The 18,547-nt window shown below is 46.6% G+C and overlaps 1 protein-coding gene across 2 annotated transcripts in view; it reads right to left on the reverse strand.

Annotated features, from left to right (window-relative positions):
- Positions 1-9,519, reverse strand: part of PARVA (parvin alpha) — a 149,313-nt gene extending 139,794 nt beyond the window's left edge. For both annotated transcript variants that reach the window (XM_087433196.1, XM_004418444.3), the window contains exon 1: positions 9,244-9,519. In XM_087433196.1, coding sequence (XP_087289322.1) covers positions 9,244-9,499 — 256 coding nt within the window. In that variant the 5' untranslated portion in view covers positions 9,500-9,519. The remainder of the gene's footprint in view (positions 1-9,243) is intronic.
- Positions 9,520-18,547: the final 9,028 nt, after the last annotated feature.

The raw sequence follows: 18,547 nt of genomic DNA on the forward strand, positions 1-18,547 counted from the left end.
TTCAAAGCAAAGAGAACTACCACTTACTAAAAGCTTGTCGAACCAGAGTTTAGGTAAGTCCCGTAGTGATCCATACACCAGGCACACATTTCTTCCAGGCCTGAACAAAACTGAAGCAGGGGCCGGCCCGTGGCTTAGCGGTTAAGTGCGCGTGCTCCACTGCTGGTGGCCCAGGTTCGGATCCTGGGCACGCACCGACGCACCGCTTCTCCGGCCATGCTGAGGCCGCATCCCACATACAGCAACTAGAAGGATGTGCAACTATGACATATAACTATCTACTGGGGCTTTGGGGCAAAAAAAGGAGGAGGATTGGCAATAGATGTTAGCTCAGAGCCGGTCTTCCTCAGCAAAAAGAGGAGGATTAGCACAGATGTTAGCTCAGGGCTGATCTTCTTCACAAAAAGAAAAAGAAAAAGAAAAAGAAAAAGTGAAGCAGCCACAATGAACAGACAGAGGCAAAGCTCAGCACAGGTGTGGCACTGGGCCACTCTCTCCCTTTGGTAGGTTCTTCTTGGTGGGTTCAAGTGGGGAGAGTGTCATGATGGAGCTCTCTTGGTGAGGACTGACGACAGTGGCCCTGCTCTGGCTGATGTTCAGATTTCCTTGGCTTTGTACTTAGTAAATGAAGCTGAGATGGGCAAGAAGGCAGGTGCGGGAGGGGGAATGGGGCCGATTTGGGGGAATTAAACGCATTCTGAATCTCTCTTGTAGAGTTTCAGTCTGCACATGTCTCTTGCCTCACTCAAACCTTGCAAACAGGTAACTTCTCCTCAGTTCCTTCTTCATGTAAGCACTCAAACATGAATACATGCAATGCCGTTGCCACAAAACAAGCTTTTCTGGATGAAAATAAAGAACGCGGGCCTTGTCCCCATCCTTGATCAGCACGCCCCCTTGCAGGCTCAGGGCCGCCCTGCATGATCAGTGCCCACAGATCCCAGGACCCGAGCCTCTGGTCTCAGGGCCCTTTCTGTGTTTGTCAAATAACAGGGCTAAGTGGTAATGTCTTCTCACAAAGCGTAGAGAGATTCCTGGGGGTAGGAGGAGGCACACACACGGGGCCAGAAGTTGAGGCCTGGATGGAATCAGGGGACCAGAAAAGTTATCCAAGGTTAGAGCAGAGTTTGCAGTACGCTGGGGCACCCTCAGTGGGAATAAGATGCCAATTGATGATGCAGGCAGTTCATTAACCATTTTGCAGAGCACCTGTTAAGTACCTGGTGCTGTCTAGGCACCCGAGATACAAGTGTTCGCAGAACAAGCAAACTCCTGTCCTCCTGGAGTCCACAGGGAAACCAAAGGCAAGGGCTGAGGCCGCCTCGGCCTGGGGCTCGGGTCCTCCGGCCAGCCTCATGTGGATTTCCTACCGACTGTGCGCTGCAGAACAGATTGAAAACTGAACAGAATGTTTACATCTTTTTTAAAAGTATTTTATTTTCTTTTTTAAAGTGTCTTAAAGTCTTTTATTACTGAAATTGTTACAGAGCTTTCCACAAATGTGTTCCTTTTTCCATGACAGTGAGTGGAGATTTTAGATGCTTACAAATGTTTACACAAGGATTTCATCTCTTCTCCTGTACTAATGGCTAAAACATAATTACGAGCTGCGCTTGTTAACCAAATAGAGATATTCCACGAGACAAGGAGACTGATTCCTAATATGGAGGTGTCCTTGGGCTGGGGCCCGCTTATCCCGGTTTCCATCTCCTCCTCCCGACACAGAGGTGCCTTCATTAGCGGAGGAAAGAAAGAGGTCTTTGTGATGATGTCATTCCAGACCACCCTACACAGACAATAAAACTGAATTTGAGAGAAGCCTGGTGAAATGAGAGCTCAGAAATCACAGAATACCAGAGCTGCAAGGGCCTAAGAGGTTATTTAGCCTAATCCCTGGATGCTAGAAACGGGCAAAGCAGAAGAGACTTGTCTCAGATTACACAACCAGTTAGTGGTGGGCTATTTGTACCAAGGTATATATGGGGAAATTCATTCATAGCAATTCCAATATCATTATGTGTTAAATACCACGCTTGGCGGGAGGGCTACAGGAGGAGTGCTTTCACCACAGTGTATGACTTACCCACCCACAAATGGCTTCAATGCCATGTGGCCAGTGCTACAACAGAGGCATGGACAAGGTGGTGTGGGACCACAGACAAGGAAGCATCTCACTCTTCCTGGGGGAGCTACAGAAGGGAATATCGGAGTTGGGTCTGGTCTTACTGACTGAATAGGAGTTTGCTGTACAGAGAAGGGAAGAAGGTCATTCAAGAAATAGGGAACAGCATGTGTAAAGGTTAAAATATGTGAAAGAACATGATGTGTTTGGGGAATGAAGAGCAGTTTGGGTGGTTAAAATGGAGGCTTCTCGAAAGGGAAATAGAGGAGACTAGACCAAAAGGGTAGACTAAGAAGCAATTGTGAAGGTCTTAAATGCCATGCTAAGAAGTTTGTCCTGGGGAGATGTTATCTTTGTGTTTAAAAAAATGACATATTGGCAAAGGATGAGGGGTGGACTGAACAAAACAGGACTAGAGATACGGAGACCAGCAGGGTGGATACCGCAATACTTCAGGGGGAAACTAAGACGATAAAATTTTAAAAAATAATCTCAAAGAAGACAAGTAGTACTTATGAGGCCTGAGTTCAGGCAGTGATATTTAAAAGGTAGAATCAGCAGGACTTCGTGAGAGATGATTTAACGTGGGCGATAAAATGGAGCAGGGGCGGGCAAGCTACTGCCCACAGGCCGTATTCAGCCTGCCATCTATTTCTGTTCAGCCCAAGCTCTAAGAGTGGTTTCCACATTCTTAAATGGCTGAAAAAGAACAAAAGAATATTGTGTGGCATGTGAAAATTATGTGAAATCTAAATTTCAGTGTCCATAACTAAAGCTTTATTGGAACACAGCCATGTTCATGCATTTACCTATCATCCATGGCAACAAGGCCAGAGCTGAGTAGAGGCCATAGGGCCAGAAAAGTCTAAAATATGTACTATCTGGCCCTTTAAGAAAAAGTTGCCAACCTCTGAAATAGAGGGTGACTGCGCATTTCACCCTCAGGCAGCTGGCGGGATGGTGGAAGAACAGGAGCAGATTTGGGCAAGTGGGATGAATAATGATTCCATTGAGGGCACGTTGAGTGTGAGGATCCTGTGACATATCCCGCAGATGGTGGAAAGATGTATCTGGATACAGGTGAAAGATCACGATCTGAGATCTGGATTTGGGAATCATCAATGGGTGGACGGTCCTTGAAGCCATGGGAAGAGGTGAGATAATCCACGGGTAAAACAAAAACAGAGGACAAAGCCGGTGAAGTCAGAACCCCAGAAATGCTACTGAGGGGGTAAACAGATAAGAAAAAGCCTGAGGAGGAGTCTGAAAAAGAGTAGTCAGAGACACAGGGAACAATTCCGTGTGGATAAGGTCAAGGGAGAAGATAATTTTAAGGAAAAGAAAAAGGTGAATAATCCAAATGCTGCCACGAGCCCAAGCGGAATCAGGATTGAAAAGGAGACAGCGGATTTGGAGACCTCAGCCAGTGAAGCACAAACAGCGGGAACAGAATGGATTCTCTGTCGGCTTCCAGGATTCCACACTCTCCTGTTTTCCTCCTATCACAATGGCCAACCCTTTTCAGCCTCTCTCGCTGGTTCCTCCTCATCTCCTAACTTCTAAATGTTGGGGAGCTGTCCCTGAACCTCCTCTACTTCCTATCCATGCTCCCTTCCCTAATGATCCCATTAAATCTCATGGCTTTAAATACACCTACACACGGATGTGTCTCCAGTCCAGACCCCTGCCCTGAACTAGACTCCTAGAACCAAATGCCAACTCAACATGGCCACTGGGAAGTCCAGCAGGCACCTCTAACTAAACGGGTCCAAAACTGAGCTCCTGCTCTTCCTCCCCAAACCAGCCCCTCCTGCAGAACTGTCCATCTCAGTTGAAACTAGTTCCATCTTTCCAGTCATTCAAGCCAAAAACTCTGAAGGACAACTTGACTTGACTCTCTCATCTTCTATCCAATCTTTCAGTAAATCCCATCCGCTCTACCTTCAAACTATATCCAAACTAATCCAAACTATTGAGAACTCAATGCTCACCCCACTCCACTGCTACCACTCAGCTCCAGACTACCACCATGTCTCACCTGGATTATCACAGCAGCCCCCTAACTCATCTCCCTGCTTCCACCCCTCCCCGCCTCCGTCACTTAACATCAGACCCATCCTGTTAAAACAGAAGTGAGAGCACGTCATTCCTCTGCACAAAAACCTCCAAAACCTACCCATCTCACTCTGAGTAAAGACTCAAGTCTTATAATGGCCTCCGGGGCCCTCTACAACCTGCCCCCACCCTCACTCTAATTACCCCTGAGACCTCACCACCTTCCACAATTGTGCTCACTCGCTTCCCCAGTCACAGTGACCTCCTTGCTGATCCTCAACATGCCAGGTCCACTCCTGCCTCAGGGCCGTTGAATTTGCCATTCCCTCTGCTTGCCACATACCTCTCCAAGATACACATCTGGTTCTCTCTCACTTCCTTCAGGTCTTTACTCAAATACCATTCTCAGTGAGGTCTTCTCTGGCCATCCCACTTAAAACTGCCAACCATCCCTCATCCCATAACACTCCGTTTCCCCCTTTCCTGCTTTATTTCATTCTCTAGCACTTACCACTCTAACAAAATACACATATTTTACCAATTTATCTTGTCTATTCTCTATCTTCCCTATTAGAATGTAGGCTCCATGAGGGCAGGGGTTTCTGTCTGGTTTTTCCCTGCCATGTCCCAGCACCAAGCACGGTGCCTGCACACAGTAGGCACTCAACAAATAATTGGTGGAAGGATGGTAATAGTGGATCAGGAAGTGACTAGGAGATAGGAAAAGGGAAGCCAGTACACACAACTCTTTCAAGACGTCTGGTGAGTAGCTTAAGAGGAAACCAGCATCAGGAGATTTTCTACAAATGGGAAAGATTGAGCATATTTGCAGAATGTTAGGAGGACTGAGCAGCCTGAAAAAGACTGGAGGTCTGAGAAAGAGGCTATCTGGCTATGCCAGGTCTGAGAGGAAGCAGAAATGATGGCCTCACAAGCAAGGGGAGCAGGGATCTCCTTGGAAGGAACTAGGGCAGGAAGGGAGCTATGGGGGGAGACTGGGGGGACAGTGAAGGGAATTTGAATAAGCGCATCCTTGGCACTCAATTTTCTATCTCAAGGTCTGGGGAAAAGCTTGAGTGGTAAGGGTTTGAATGAGGCACTTTGGAAATGAGAATGCAAGCTGATCAGGAGAGAAGAGGACAGCTCAGCAGTGCTGAGGGCTCTGTTCACTCTAGAAACCTTAAGTGTGTTGCAGAGTTTGGGGATTTTCCCCAACAACACTGGACAGCCAATGAGAACCAAAGTGGTAAGTCCTAGTACCATTATAAGAATTATTAAGTTAAAGCCCTCATTGCACACTTCAGGCACGGACAAAATGTAAAACTCAGAGACAGAATAACTTAAATAAATGGGTCAATGATAGGAATGACCATTGCTGCTGACCTAATTTGGGGTGTCTTTGGCTGGCAGACACAATTCAAGATGGGGTTCCTGGAAAGAGCAGGTCATGAGGAAGAAAGATGAAAAGTGACCTTTTGGCAAGGAGACCCTGAAACGCTAGTCTAAGAACCTACACAGGAGGGCCATGTACAATGTAAATTGGGACTAGAAACCCAACAGAGAAGATCCACAGAGAAAAACAAAAGCCACTTAGCTACAGCTCATGAGAATGGGCCCAGATATTTCAAAATGCTGAAATGTGACATCTTAGGAAACAAGAGGATCTGACTTGCAAAGAAAGATCCCTAATTTCTAAAGGGACCAAAATACTGCTACAAGGGCTTCATACAGTCATGGGCCACAGGCTATTTGCAGAACCTGTGGAATCTTCTGCAGCCCACAATGAAAAGACTATTTCAAAATTGAAAGACTATTTAAAACTGAGCTGTCATTCTTAATAGCTACCATTATTCATGCCATGCTATGCGTATTACATACTTTATCTCATTTAAGCCTCACAACCTCCAATGTAAGGAAGAGATTTTTATTCCCATTTTATAGATGAAAAAACAGAGGCTTCAAAGGAACAAAGAACTTGTCCTAAGTCATAGCAATAAATAAGGGGCCAGACCAGAAATCAAACCCAAATGTGTCTGGTCCCAAGGACGATGCCTTTAACCTCTAGTCTCTCTTATCTAATGTTATTTTTCTTATGAAAGCACAGGAGTGATGACTAATTTTAATGTATTTTTATGAGACTTATAGTTATTCTCTGATGTGTATAGTAGGAATTCTTCAGAAGACATTTTTATGTGAAATTATTGACCTAAATATTCTGACTAACATGTATTACTGTCTTCCCAATCTTTGTGTCCTACGGTGCGACACAGCAGGTCTCAGATGAATGAATGGTAGTCCTTGGGCCCAGGAGAATTCTATGCCAAAGCACTGAGATAATTTGCGGATAGACCAATGTCAGTGATCTTGAGGAATCATGAAGAACGGGAGGTACTAGAACACTAGCGGGTTAAGTGGAAGAAGGCAGTTTCTGCAAAGCACAGAGCTGTGAGTTCAGCAGGATCCAGAGAAAAATCTAGCCTTATTGTTAACTGATGTGATGGTTAGTGAGCCCTTGACAGGTAAAGCACTGAACCCTGAGACCCAGCACACGTGCACCAATGGCGGGTTATCTCAGACCAACCCCAAGGCCTTCTTTGACTGGGCTTGCAGAACCACCACGTGCAGCAGCGAGCAGCTGGAGCTGGCTGACGGTGGGCCCCATTTACATCCCCTGGATTAGCTAATAGACTGAATGACAGAATCAGGACTTAACAGTTAAGTATAATACAGATGATAATAAGATCTTGTACTTGGTTTCAAAAACCCAATTGAGTAAACCTCAGATAGGGAAGGAAATGGCTTAGGAACAACAAACATAAAAATGTCTTTGAGTAAACAGATAGCAAGTGCAATGAGAGATAACAGCGTGAAGTAGCTGGCAGAAGAATGAAGAAAAGCAGGCTTAGCTGCATGAAGAGAACATGGTGTCTGTGCTAGAGCAAAGGAGGTGACAGCCCTGTTCTCACCTGGGCTGGCTGGACTGGACTAGTAAGCATTATGTTGACCTCTGGGCAGCTCACTTTGAGAGGGTCTGCTAGTTATTCTCCAGTCCCCCTCCCCCACTATGATCTAGTCTCTGCACTGCTCTGTGCCCTAAGCGAGCTGACCCCCACATATTGCATCACCCATATTCCCTAGTCCTTGTGACCTCCCGCTGGGTCCAGCCAATGGGAAACACCAACAAGAGATTCCAGGGCAAGAAGAGAGAGAACACGCAGAGTATCTCTTGTGCCCTGTCTCCCTGCTCCACCTCCACATCTCCCACAGTGGCTGTGTCCCTCTGCAGCTACAGTTCCTGCCAGGCAGCCCACCCTCCACAGCTCCAGCTCTCAATGGGTTCTGGTTTGCTCCCCTTGTCCCCTCAGGCCTAGGGGTGGTAAGAGCTTCCCACTGTCTGCTGCTGGCCCCTAGGTTCCTCATCACCCCTCTGGGTTCCCTTAACCCTGCCCACACCTCTCTACATAGTCCCTTCACTACACTATTTTCAAAATCCCAACTAAGTTGACCTTCTGTTTCCTGCAGGGGTCCTGACCAAAACTGAAGAGTTAGGAGGCCAGCAGGCCATAAAATCATGTCTATGAGGACCAGCTATAGGAACAGAGGATGTTTGGACTGGTGAAGGGAAGACTAGGAAACAGGCTATCCACTGGAAAAAAGTGAAGGCCACCCTCAGACTCATTCTCCCAGCTCCATGAATAGAATAACAGTAGATACAGAGAGATCAACTTTTTACTTTTACAATAAAGCAAACTTTTCTAAAGAGTTGCAAAGGTGGGGTGAGCTCTCCTGGGAGGTCATGAGCTTCAGAAATTCTGAGTTGCCCAGTCTGAAGCTAGAGAGCCCATATCAGGAATACTGTAGGAAAAAGTTAGAAGGGTAGTCTAGAAAAGGACTTTCCAAGCCAGGGTTTCATGATTTGCTACCAACTGTACACTACTCAGACAATGGTTTACCAAAATAACCACACTGGGGGGAAACATTTTTGGGGATCTGTTTTGCTGCTTTTCACATCAATATAGACAACAGAAGTCTGGTTCTTTATGTCACGTTCGATAATTCTCAACACTGAAGTTCTTTTTTATGCTTTAGGATAACTCAGAACATAAAACTTATTTTCCTTCTCAGCATCTTCGCCTTCAGAAGAGTTATTCCCAAACCACTGAGCAATCTATGAAAAAACTTTAACCAAACAACTTCTACCTACACATCCATCACTAGTGCTTCTTCAGAACTGTGACCTCATTTTACAAACCAAAAACCAGGATGTGAAATCTGCCCATGAAACAAAATACTTTACATGCAAACTGTCCTGGAAAAAAATAAGATCGCCTCAATTCACCCTCGTGGGAAAAAGGAAATGGTTTTTGCAGGAGCCGTCAACTCCTGAGTTCACAGAAGGGTCGCAGAGCAGGATGCTAAGTGTGTGTGTCTAATCCGGGTTTTCTCCTCGGGTGCGACTTGATCATTTATTACATGGCCGGATCATTTATTACATTTTCCCTCATTCATTCAACAAACATTTGATGTTGATCTACTCATTAATAGAGCCCTGCTGGGCCCTGGGAATGGACAAAAGATCCAAAGAGGCCAACGCTGCATCTGGACCTAAGCAGGTCTAGGAAACGACCTGATGGCAAAGACCAATGAAAGAGAAGAGTCAGAGTGACGGCGCCCAGAAAAGTTTCTGCAGAAACTTGGGAAATGCCAGCCTTCGGGGCGGAGAGGGCGGGGACTTGGGGCCTACGGGAGGACGCCGCCTCGGGCTCCTCGGCCCTCGGACCACGCGGAGCCGCCAGGCCCTGCGCGGACGTCGCCTGGTCCCACTGCCGGGCTGTCCCACCCGAGCGCCCGGGCCCTGCAGCGCAGCGCCGGGCCACCACGGGCAGGGCGGCGGCGGGGCCCGCGGGGCGCGCACAGACCGGCACCAGGTTCCCGGGAAGCGCGCGCCCGCGCCGCCGCGCCCCCCTCCCACCGCCCCGGGCACCCGCGGCGCGCGCCCGCGCGGCCCTGCGAGCCCAGGCCCCCTGCCCCGGCCCCTGCGGCTCGTCAGGCCGGGCCGCACTCACCCTCCTTGGCTTTCTTTCTCCGGGCCAGAGTCCCTCCGAGTTTCCCCAAGAAGGAGTCATCTTTCTTCCGGGATGGGGGCGACTTGGGAGTGGGGGACTTGGGGACAGAGGGCGACTTCTGCGGGGAGGTGGCCATGGCGGGGGAGCGGGCAGCCGCGGGCCGGTCGGGACGCGGAGCTGGCGCTGGGCGGACGCGGCGGGCGCGGCGGGACTGAGGCTGCGGCTTTCCAAACGGAAGCGGAATTATTCCAAGCATTTGAGGCAGCTCACGCTCGCCTTTCCCTTCCCTCTCTCCCTCCCTCGCGCCGCCCTCCGCCCTGGAAGGAGCTGCGCGCTCCGGGCCCTCGCCCCGGCCGGTCCTGCGCCCCGCGCCCCTTGGCTGCCCGCAGCAGGGAGGGTGCCCCAAATCTGCCCCTTGCAGGACGTGCGGCATGATCAGTCTGTGTGCCCCTCCAGCCCGGGAGCCTCCTTTCCCCCGGCTCTGCACCCAGCACAGATCCAGGCACAAATGGGGGTTCAGTGATTGCTGAACCGAACCCACCTGCTCCTCTGTCTCCCAGAGCCTTCGCCCCGCCTGCTTGGTGAGGAGCTCGCGCTTCCCTTGCGTTTATTTCTACCTGGACATCTATTAGGCCCATGTCTTGTGCCCACAAAGGAGAGTGAGCCAGCTCTAGGAAGAAATAGAGTGACCCAAATTTGTTCAGGTCCTGCCAACTGGGCACATCCAACTGTTTCTGCACTTGTCCTCGCTGTCAACCTCCTCTTCACCCCCATCCAAGACTGAGAAGTTTGAAGTCCGTGAGCGCAGGGCCGAGGCTTCTTACAAAACACCCCTGTGTCTAGCAACTCAATGGCTTGTACAAAGGAGGATCCCAAATATTGGTGGAAACATGATTTGGAAGATACGCCGTGGGCTCCTGTGAGACACCCCCATCCCAAATTTATCCCGCCTAAATAAAAGCAACAGAGTGACAACCAGACTCATTTGGAGTAATAGGGAGAGGCACAAACCGCAATGTGTCAAGCACTCTTGCTGGAATTGATTAAAAGACACATTTTATTGTTCTTGCCCTCTTGAAGTTCTCACTTGGGATCTCCTGGCCGTCTCTCTTTCACACACACACTCACACAGCCCCTTAGCAACTGTGTTTCCTCCAAGTGGGTACAGCTGATTGACCCTGAGTGATCACCCGACCCAAAGGATGCTGATCCTTGACTGGAGAGCTGCCCATCAGATAGTGTCCATCAAGAATCTGGACTAAGCTCCAGACACTGTTGTCCAAAGTTGAGCACTTAGTGATGATCATGCAGACTGAAGACTGGGGTGTCAATGTCTAGCCACATGCATGCTGATGAGTAGAGAAACAAAAGAATGGAGCAAAGAGTGTGGTCTGAGTAATGAACAACCATGGGGAGTAGCTGCCTGGGCCTTGACTCCTTCCAGGTGCTCACTTATAGTGCGGGGGGGGGGGGGGGGGGGGGGGCGGCGCGGCCTTCCTAGGACGTGTTCCTAAAGCCTTTTAACAACCCATCCTCCTTTACTTGAGCTAAGCAGCAAAATGACAAGCAACAATTCCTGAGCACAACAAAAATTTAACAAACGAGAGGGACAATAGAGTCTCAGTACGTGTTCATTTTATCCTTGCTTAAGAGTCATAATTTTACCTCTTTTGAAAATTATACTTTAGCTGATGCCTCTGACCTAATAGAAAGCAGAGAAGTCATGATGACGGCTAGAATTTTCACCCAGGAGCAGGGGAAGATTATGACACGTGACCCCCACCCCCATCCCCAACTACTACCTTGATAAATCTTAAAGAGATGGTGAGAAGCCAAAATAGAATTGTGGGTTGATGACCTCATTAATCATTCTTGTTCAGATATTGGGTACATAAGGACATCTCCAAAATGTGATCTTTAGCCCTGGGAACTCTTGCCAGGGACTCATGAGCCGCACAGCTCAGTAGCCATGTGATCTTGGGCGAGTTTACTCCCTTTTCTGAATCTCCATTTCTTCATCTACAAAATGAAGTGGTGGAGCAGAATGGTGGTTCTCAAACCTGATTATTCGTCACAATCCCCTAGGGAGTTTGTTACAAACATTCACAGGCCCCACCTCTAGAAACACTGATTCGGTACCTCCGAGGTGAAACCAAGGGGGTGGGTATTTTTTTGTGTGTGTGTGAGGAAGATCAGCCCTGAGCTAACATCTGCCAATCCTCCTCTTTTTTTTTTTTTTTTTTTGGCTGAGGAAGACAGGCCCTGGGCTAACATCCGTGTCCATCTTCCTCCACTTTATATGGGACGTCACCTCAGCATGGCTTGACAAGCTGTGCGTCGGTGCGCACCTGGGATCCTAACTGGGGAACCCTGGGCCGCTGCAGCAGAGTCCGTGCACTTAACCGCTTGTGCCACCGGGCCAGCCCCAAAGGATGGGTATTTTTTAACAGGAGCTACATCAGGTATAGGATTTCAAGGTAGCTGATCCACGCACTGGTGTTTGGGCACCTAGAGCCACTTTCAGCTCCAACAGTCTATGATTCTCTATTCGTCACCAATTGCTGATATCTGTATGCAGGGTGTAGGTCCTAAATATGGCATGGTCAAAATTACACATAGAGATCTCTTAAATTGCTCGTGCACGCTTTATATATACAACCCTCTTTGGTAATTTTTATGCATGCTAAAGTTGGAAAGCAACTGAGCAAGACTAACAGGAGGAACAAACAAAGGAAAGTCTAGATTGTTGAATGCTGGCTCCCAGAAAATACCAGCAAAACAAGCTGTAGAGAAGGTAAAACTGAGTTTATTGTATACCAGGGTAAGAAAAGCCCTGCGTTGGCAGTCTTAATAGCATTTTGGACTGGGGGAGGGCAAAGTGGGGATATTTATAAGGTTTTGGAATCTAGTTTAAAGCAGGTCTTTCAATGGGGTGATGCTTGATTTATTTTGGCTAAGGCTTGTGATATAGTAGTATAGGATCGGTGAACACAAGACAAGACAAGAGTGAATCGTCTTTTTAATGCTATCTATTGAAAAGTTTAAGGGTTTTATGTTTATTTCAATGAGATTTTGGGGGAAGTCTTTGAATAAAAAGAAGTTATTTGTAACTTTAATCTTTCTGTGCAAGAGTTTTTTGGAATAAAGTTATGTTGATAAAGATAGGGGAATGATAAAGTCCCCCTAATGTAGACAGTAACCTGTATGGGTGTGAGTGGTTTCCAGGGTCTCAATATTACGCAGATGTCTTGTTATTCAAACCTTTCTGCCTCTAAGATAATTATCAATCTCTCTTGAAAGGCCAAGGGGGGATGGATGGTGAATTATAAAGTGTAGCCTGAAAACCAGTATTGATCTGCAAACTGTTATCGGTCCTCAATGACATAAATATAGAAACTGAGAGTGTTTAGAAACTTTTATAACAATTTAACAGTGCACTTTTTATATTTGTTTAATTTGATAATAAAAATTGGAAGCTTATATTTTGAATGTCTTTTTATTTTTCTAATAATTCTTTTTTTATTGTATTTTACAAAATACTGACCTATGATGGATTGGTCGTTCACCATAGATTGCTTAAAAAGCACTGTTCTAAATTGCTCCGGTTTGCTTACGAGTTTATATACTCTCTTTTGATGTTATGCTTTTATAGTCGTTATGGATGTGAATTGACCCGGTGTTTGTTCAGAAGAGTAAATGAGATAATATATAGGAAAGCACCTTGCACAGGGCCTGGCACTGAAGTAGACTGAATCTAAATCTAGCTTAATCAGTGACACACACATGCTGTTCTTTGATAAGGTGCAGAGAAGATGCACCAGCTCCCTCCAATCTAAATTGGTATTTACAATTATGGCCCCACTGATGAGCAGCCTTCTCATGCTTGGTGGTTGGTGTTATGCTACCCAAGGGTTAGATGATAAAGACAGCTCATAAGTTAAATGTGTGTAGCTGTGAACCTCTGCTGAATCTCTAGGCCAGTCTGTCCCTGAAATCTAGACCTCGGAGTGAATTACCCAGTTCCAGTTCTGGCTCAGTCCTGGCTAGGTGACCTTTGACAAATCTCTGTCCCTTGTGTACTTTTATTTCCATTATCAGTAAAGCAAAGCCAAGGCAGTAGTATCTACTACAGCTGAACATCACACATACATTATGATCAACAATTTCAATTCTAGGTTACACTCAACAAAAATGACTAAATTTGTGCACCTAGATACATGTTCTAGAAAGTTCATGGTAACATAATTCAAATGCCTATTAACAGTTGAATCAGTAAATAAATTTTGATAATTACACAATGGAGTATTATACAGCAATGAGAATGAACAATTTGCAACTACAAGCAGCAATAGGAATGTATCTCAATATAATGTTGAGTGAAAAAAATCAGACAAAAGAGGATATACTCTATCATTCTAATCATATAAAGTACAAAAACAGGCAAAATTAATCCGTGATATTAGAAGTCAGGATAATGATTAGCCATGGGAGAGATAGTGACTAGAAGGGGGCAGGGGCAGTGGGGGGAGGCAAGAGGGAGGCTACAGGAGCTAGTAATGTTCTGTTTCTTGACCTGCGTGACTAGTTACATGGGTGTATTCACTTTGAAAATTCATGGAGAATGAACTTAATAATTCGAGCAATTTTCTGTATGTATAATGTACTTCCAACAAAATTTATAGATTTATCACAAAAAAGATTAAATTTTTAAATTGAAGCCATGGGACTACATGCTCTGTAGGGTCGCTTCTATCTCTGTGGTCTCCTTCTCCAACTCCCTCAGTAGCCCACATCACTCAAAAATCCATAGGTCCCGGGGCCGGCCCGGTGACACAGTGGTTAAGTGCATGTGCTCCACGTTGGCAGCCTGGGGTTTGCAGGTTCGGATCCCGGGCACGCACTGACGCACCGCTTGTCAAGCCATGCTGTGGCAGCATTCCATATAAAGTAGAGGAAGATGGGGACAGATGTTAGCCGAGGGCCAATCTTCCTCAGTAAAAAAAAAGAGGAGGATTGGCATCGGATGTTAACTCAGGGCGGATCTTCCTTACACACACACGAAAAAATCCGTAGGTCCCAAGCCAGGCCAATTCTGTCCCCAGACCTTCCCTTAGGTGACCATTTTTCTCGCTAAACACGTGCCACCCAGCATTGTTCCTACCCTGGTCTTGTCACCTTCCCTCAGCAATTCCAACAGTCATGACTTTGTGATTTACAAGGCAGGATCAGTGTAGTGGTGAAGGGTATGGGTTCAAATGGCCATTCTGCAGCTAAATATCTGTGTAATCTTGTACAAGTTATATAACCTCTCAATTTTCTCATCATAGTGAGAACAAATGAGTACTTGCCTCATAAGATTGATGGGAGGACCAAGAGGTTAGTATAAATAAACTACTCAGCTCGGTGCCCAGCAGATAACAAGTCTTAGCTCAACAAGGGTTGATTATGAGGATCTCATTTGAGACCCATACATGATATCATGACCTCCATTTTACAGGGGAGTAACTTGAAACTCAGAGAGTTTAAATAACTTGCTTCAGATCACATAGCCAATAACTGAAAGACCAATGCTGTAGACCCAAGGATCCTGTTCTCCTAAGGATCCATAGAACCCATAATTTTCAGCTAAGATTATGGTCCTTCAGAAGAAAGACTATATTTTCCAGCTAGTTGCAGTCACATGACTAAACTTTGACCAATGGGATGTAAGCAAAAGTGTCATATGGTAGCTTCCAGGAATCTTCCTGACAAATAGACGGGTAAAGGATATTTGTACTTCTCGTACCATCAGACTGTGTAAGACAGGCCAAGCCTACTGCTGAGAAAAACTGGAAAAGCTGAACAGAATGTAAAATAATCTGCTTGAGGGCACTGGAACGCTAACAACACTTATAGGGCCGAGATCTAGGAGCAGAACCCAGAGAGGTGAGCCCGTCACATGAGACCACTTTCTCTGCAGGGTCATCTGCCAATTTCAGAAGAGGCGGCAGAGAAGCTGAGAGGTTGAGCAAGACAGTTGCCAACCTCACAAAGATAAGTAGACAAAAGTTTAGGCGCCACCCAACTGGGGGGCCCCCCGTTTGGTTGGGGGCCCCCCTGTTTGGTTGGGGGCCCCTCTAGCTTTGGTTTGGGACTCCAAAAGACTCTACTCTAGTACACAAAGAGATAATAAAGGCATTTTCAGTAAAAAAACAAAAACAAAATACACAACTGAGAAAAATTGTTAATAGCAGATCCAAACAAAAGGAAATGCTAAAGTGTACGGCAGAAGGAAAATTGTTCCAGGTGAAAGCTTGGTGCCAGAGGGAAGAATCAAGAACAAATAAAACAGTAAACATATGGGTGCATCTAAAAGAATATTAACTACATAATAGCAATAATGTCTTATGGAGTTTAAAAAGATGTAAGTCAAATCAAAATACACAAAAGCCAAGCTTTTAAATTGGGAAGGGAAGTAAATGGAGTTGTGTTCCAAGGTCCAGGCATTGACTGGGGAGAAGTAAAAGTAACAGTTTATACTGGACTTTGATAAATCAAAGACTCGTGTTGCAACCTCTAGGGTAACCATTGAAAGAATAGTAAAAGAGTCACTACAATTACTAGGATAAGAGACAAAACTGGAGTCTGTGTGCTCCATTCAGACAGATTTCATAAACTGTATTTGTAATCTATATCTGTCACATTTAAGGCAACTTTTCTTATGTATTCTGTTTTCTTTTTATTTTGCCGTGTGACTTTTTTTGTTGTATAGGTTAAAAACCCAGGATAGAGGTAAATCACACATCTCAAATCAAATGAAGGTAAAACTCAAACTGAAAGAGACTTTCACGAGGGAAAGTTTCACATTTCTCAAATGTGAATACCATCAGTTTGGGGTTGAATTGTGTTCCCTAAAAAAGATATGTTGAAGTCCTAACCCCGAGGACCTCAGAATGTGACCTTATTTGGAAATAGGATCATTGCAGATGTAATTAGTTATGTTAAAAGCACGTTAGGCCATACTGGAGTGGGGTACGCACCTAATACAGTAAGACTGGTGTCCTTAGGAGAAGAGGAACATTTGAACACAGACACGCACAGAGGAAAGATGATGTGAAGACACACAGAAAGAAGATGGCCACTGGGGTGATGCTACCACAAGCCAAGGAGTGCCTGGAGCTACCAGAAGCTGGCAGAGGCAAGCTCCTCTAGAGGCTTGAGAGGAAGCATTGCCCGACAGACACCTTCATTTTGGATTTCTAGCCTCCAGAATTTTGAGCGAATAAACTCTGTTGTTTTAAGTCACCCAGTTTGTGGTACTCTGTTAGGGCAGCCCTGCAAAACTAATATACCGTCTAATGGACAAAATGGGAGGCCCCTACAGATCATGAAGAGGGTTTTACAAAGAGTCTGGATCCCAGTCAATAGTCAGAGGTTATTTGACCACATCAAAGCAGGGGTGGGGTGGGGTGGGTGATGGAGAGAAGCCAGCTAGAGCCTCTTGGGGACCTCTTTGATCACTAAAAGCAAAATGTTCTCTTGGGATGAAAAGAATGTGTGAAAGATGAAATGGCTCTGGAGGGAGAGTCTTAAGTGAGAATTCTCCTTGCACGTCCCTCTTGGGAACTCTGGGATATGAGCAGCGGCCTTGGAAGGCCAGGCTGCCAGTGAGCATGTCCTTTCGGAGTCCTACTTGCCTGGACTAAGGCAGCCCAGACGGCAGGGGTCGGGTTGGGGAGCGAGGGCTTCTCTTGGTGGACAGGGAAGACATGGGGGCAGAGGAAGTTGGTTTGTGACATGGTAGACTGAGGGTGGGGACGTTTTTGAGGCTCACACAGGATGACGCCACTCAAATGGCCTCTGGTCCAGCCATGGGCGAATGTGTCCCAAGTTCTTAGAGACGCACGACCTGCTTACCTCTCCTTCAGGAGTCTAGTAATGAGCTGTGGACGTTAGTAGGGGGATTTCCTCACCTGAGCATTTAGAGGGGAAGCTGTAAGATCAGGGGCTCCTACCTGTGTGGTCTAGCAAAGGGATGGAGAACACTCCAGAGGAACCACAGCAGGAATAAAGCTTCTAAGGACAGAAAGGAGCCACTTCAGACCCGGCCAGGCAAGGATACCTGGGGTCCCAGTGCCTCTATTTGTGTGCATCCATGCCACAGGCACTGATTTACTCCCAAGCTTCCCCTACCCCTTCCCAGGCCAGTGTGCTTGGAGGAGTAGGGTCTTCTTTGTCACAGTTGTCATCCACCCTTCTCCCACACCCACCTCCAGACTTGTGTGGCCTGGTGGAGCAAGAGTCTCCACTTCCGTCTTTGCGGGGGAAGATAGTAAGGCTATTTATCCTTTAGATGTTTCCTTTTAGGGAGGGAGGTTAGAAATATTATATCTAACAATGAGATGGAACCAAATCACCAGGGCCAAATGGTGTCTTCAGGGTCAACTTGAAGAACCATTGGCCAAAGTGGTCTGCAAGAGGCTGGACGTCTGGTCAGCAGAGGCCCGTTCAGAAAGAGCGTCCCCAAAAGGGAGGATGCGGTTTTCTGAGAAGGGCGTTTCCTGGCCTCGGTTTCTGCTTACGTCTCCTCTCGTGGAAACTGCCTCTTCTCACCTGTTCTGCTGAGAGCTGACGTGTTGTTTTCTGTTTCTATTGGGACTTGACCAGTTCGAGATTCACCGTGGACATTCCAATTACAAAGTTATAGTCTAACCACTCTCATTTTAAAATTGGAGCCTAGGTACAGCAGACTGACTCTGGCAAGGAACCTATGATGGATGGTGGGAGAGGGGGAGAAAGGGAGGACCAGTCCCATTTCACAGATGAAGACACTGAGGCACAATTGAGTAGTTCAAGGTCATGCAGTGAGCAACGGCAGAGCTGAAATTAGAGCCCTGAATTAGTAACTCTTAGCTCTGGTTACCGTACCGTGTTTAGAATGATTATATTTTTTGGTTTTTTCTTGAGCTATTGATTTGTTCTCAAACCACACACTTATGGTTTTGGGACTACTATACACACACACTTCCCCCAAATTCTTATGGAAACATTTTCTGTTATTCTGGGGACAGGAAGGGAACAGAATTCATGAGCCACAGCTGTATTGGACCCAGTGCCCCAGTGTCCAGTTTAGTTTCACACGAGACCACAAGTGCTGTTTTCAGTGATCACTGTCCTGCCCCCACCCTCCCTGCTCCTCCTCCCCCACCTCTGCACAGTCTCCCTAAGGGCCTGCAAAAGCCACCTCACTCTCAGCTGGTCCCCAAATCACTCCCTCCGTCCCTTCTTCTTCCACCCCCTCGGCCCTGTGCTCCTGGTTCCCTAC

The sequence above is a fragment of the Ceratotherium simum genome, chromosome 7, assembly GCF_057802395.1.
Source record: "Ceratotherium simum simum isolate JZ-2026a chromosome 7, ASM5780239v1, whole genome shotgun sequence".
NCBI classification, from domain to species: domain Eukaryota; kingdom Metazoa; phylum Chordata; class Mammalia; order Perissodactyla; family Rhinocerotidae; genus Ceratotherium; species Ceratotherium simum.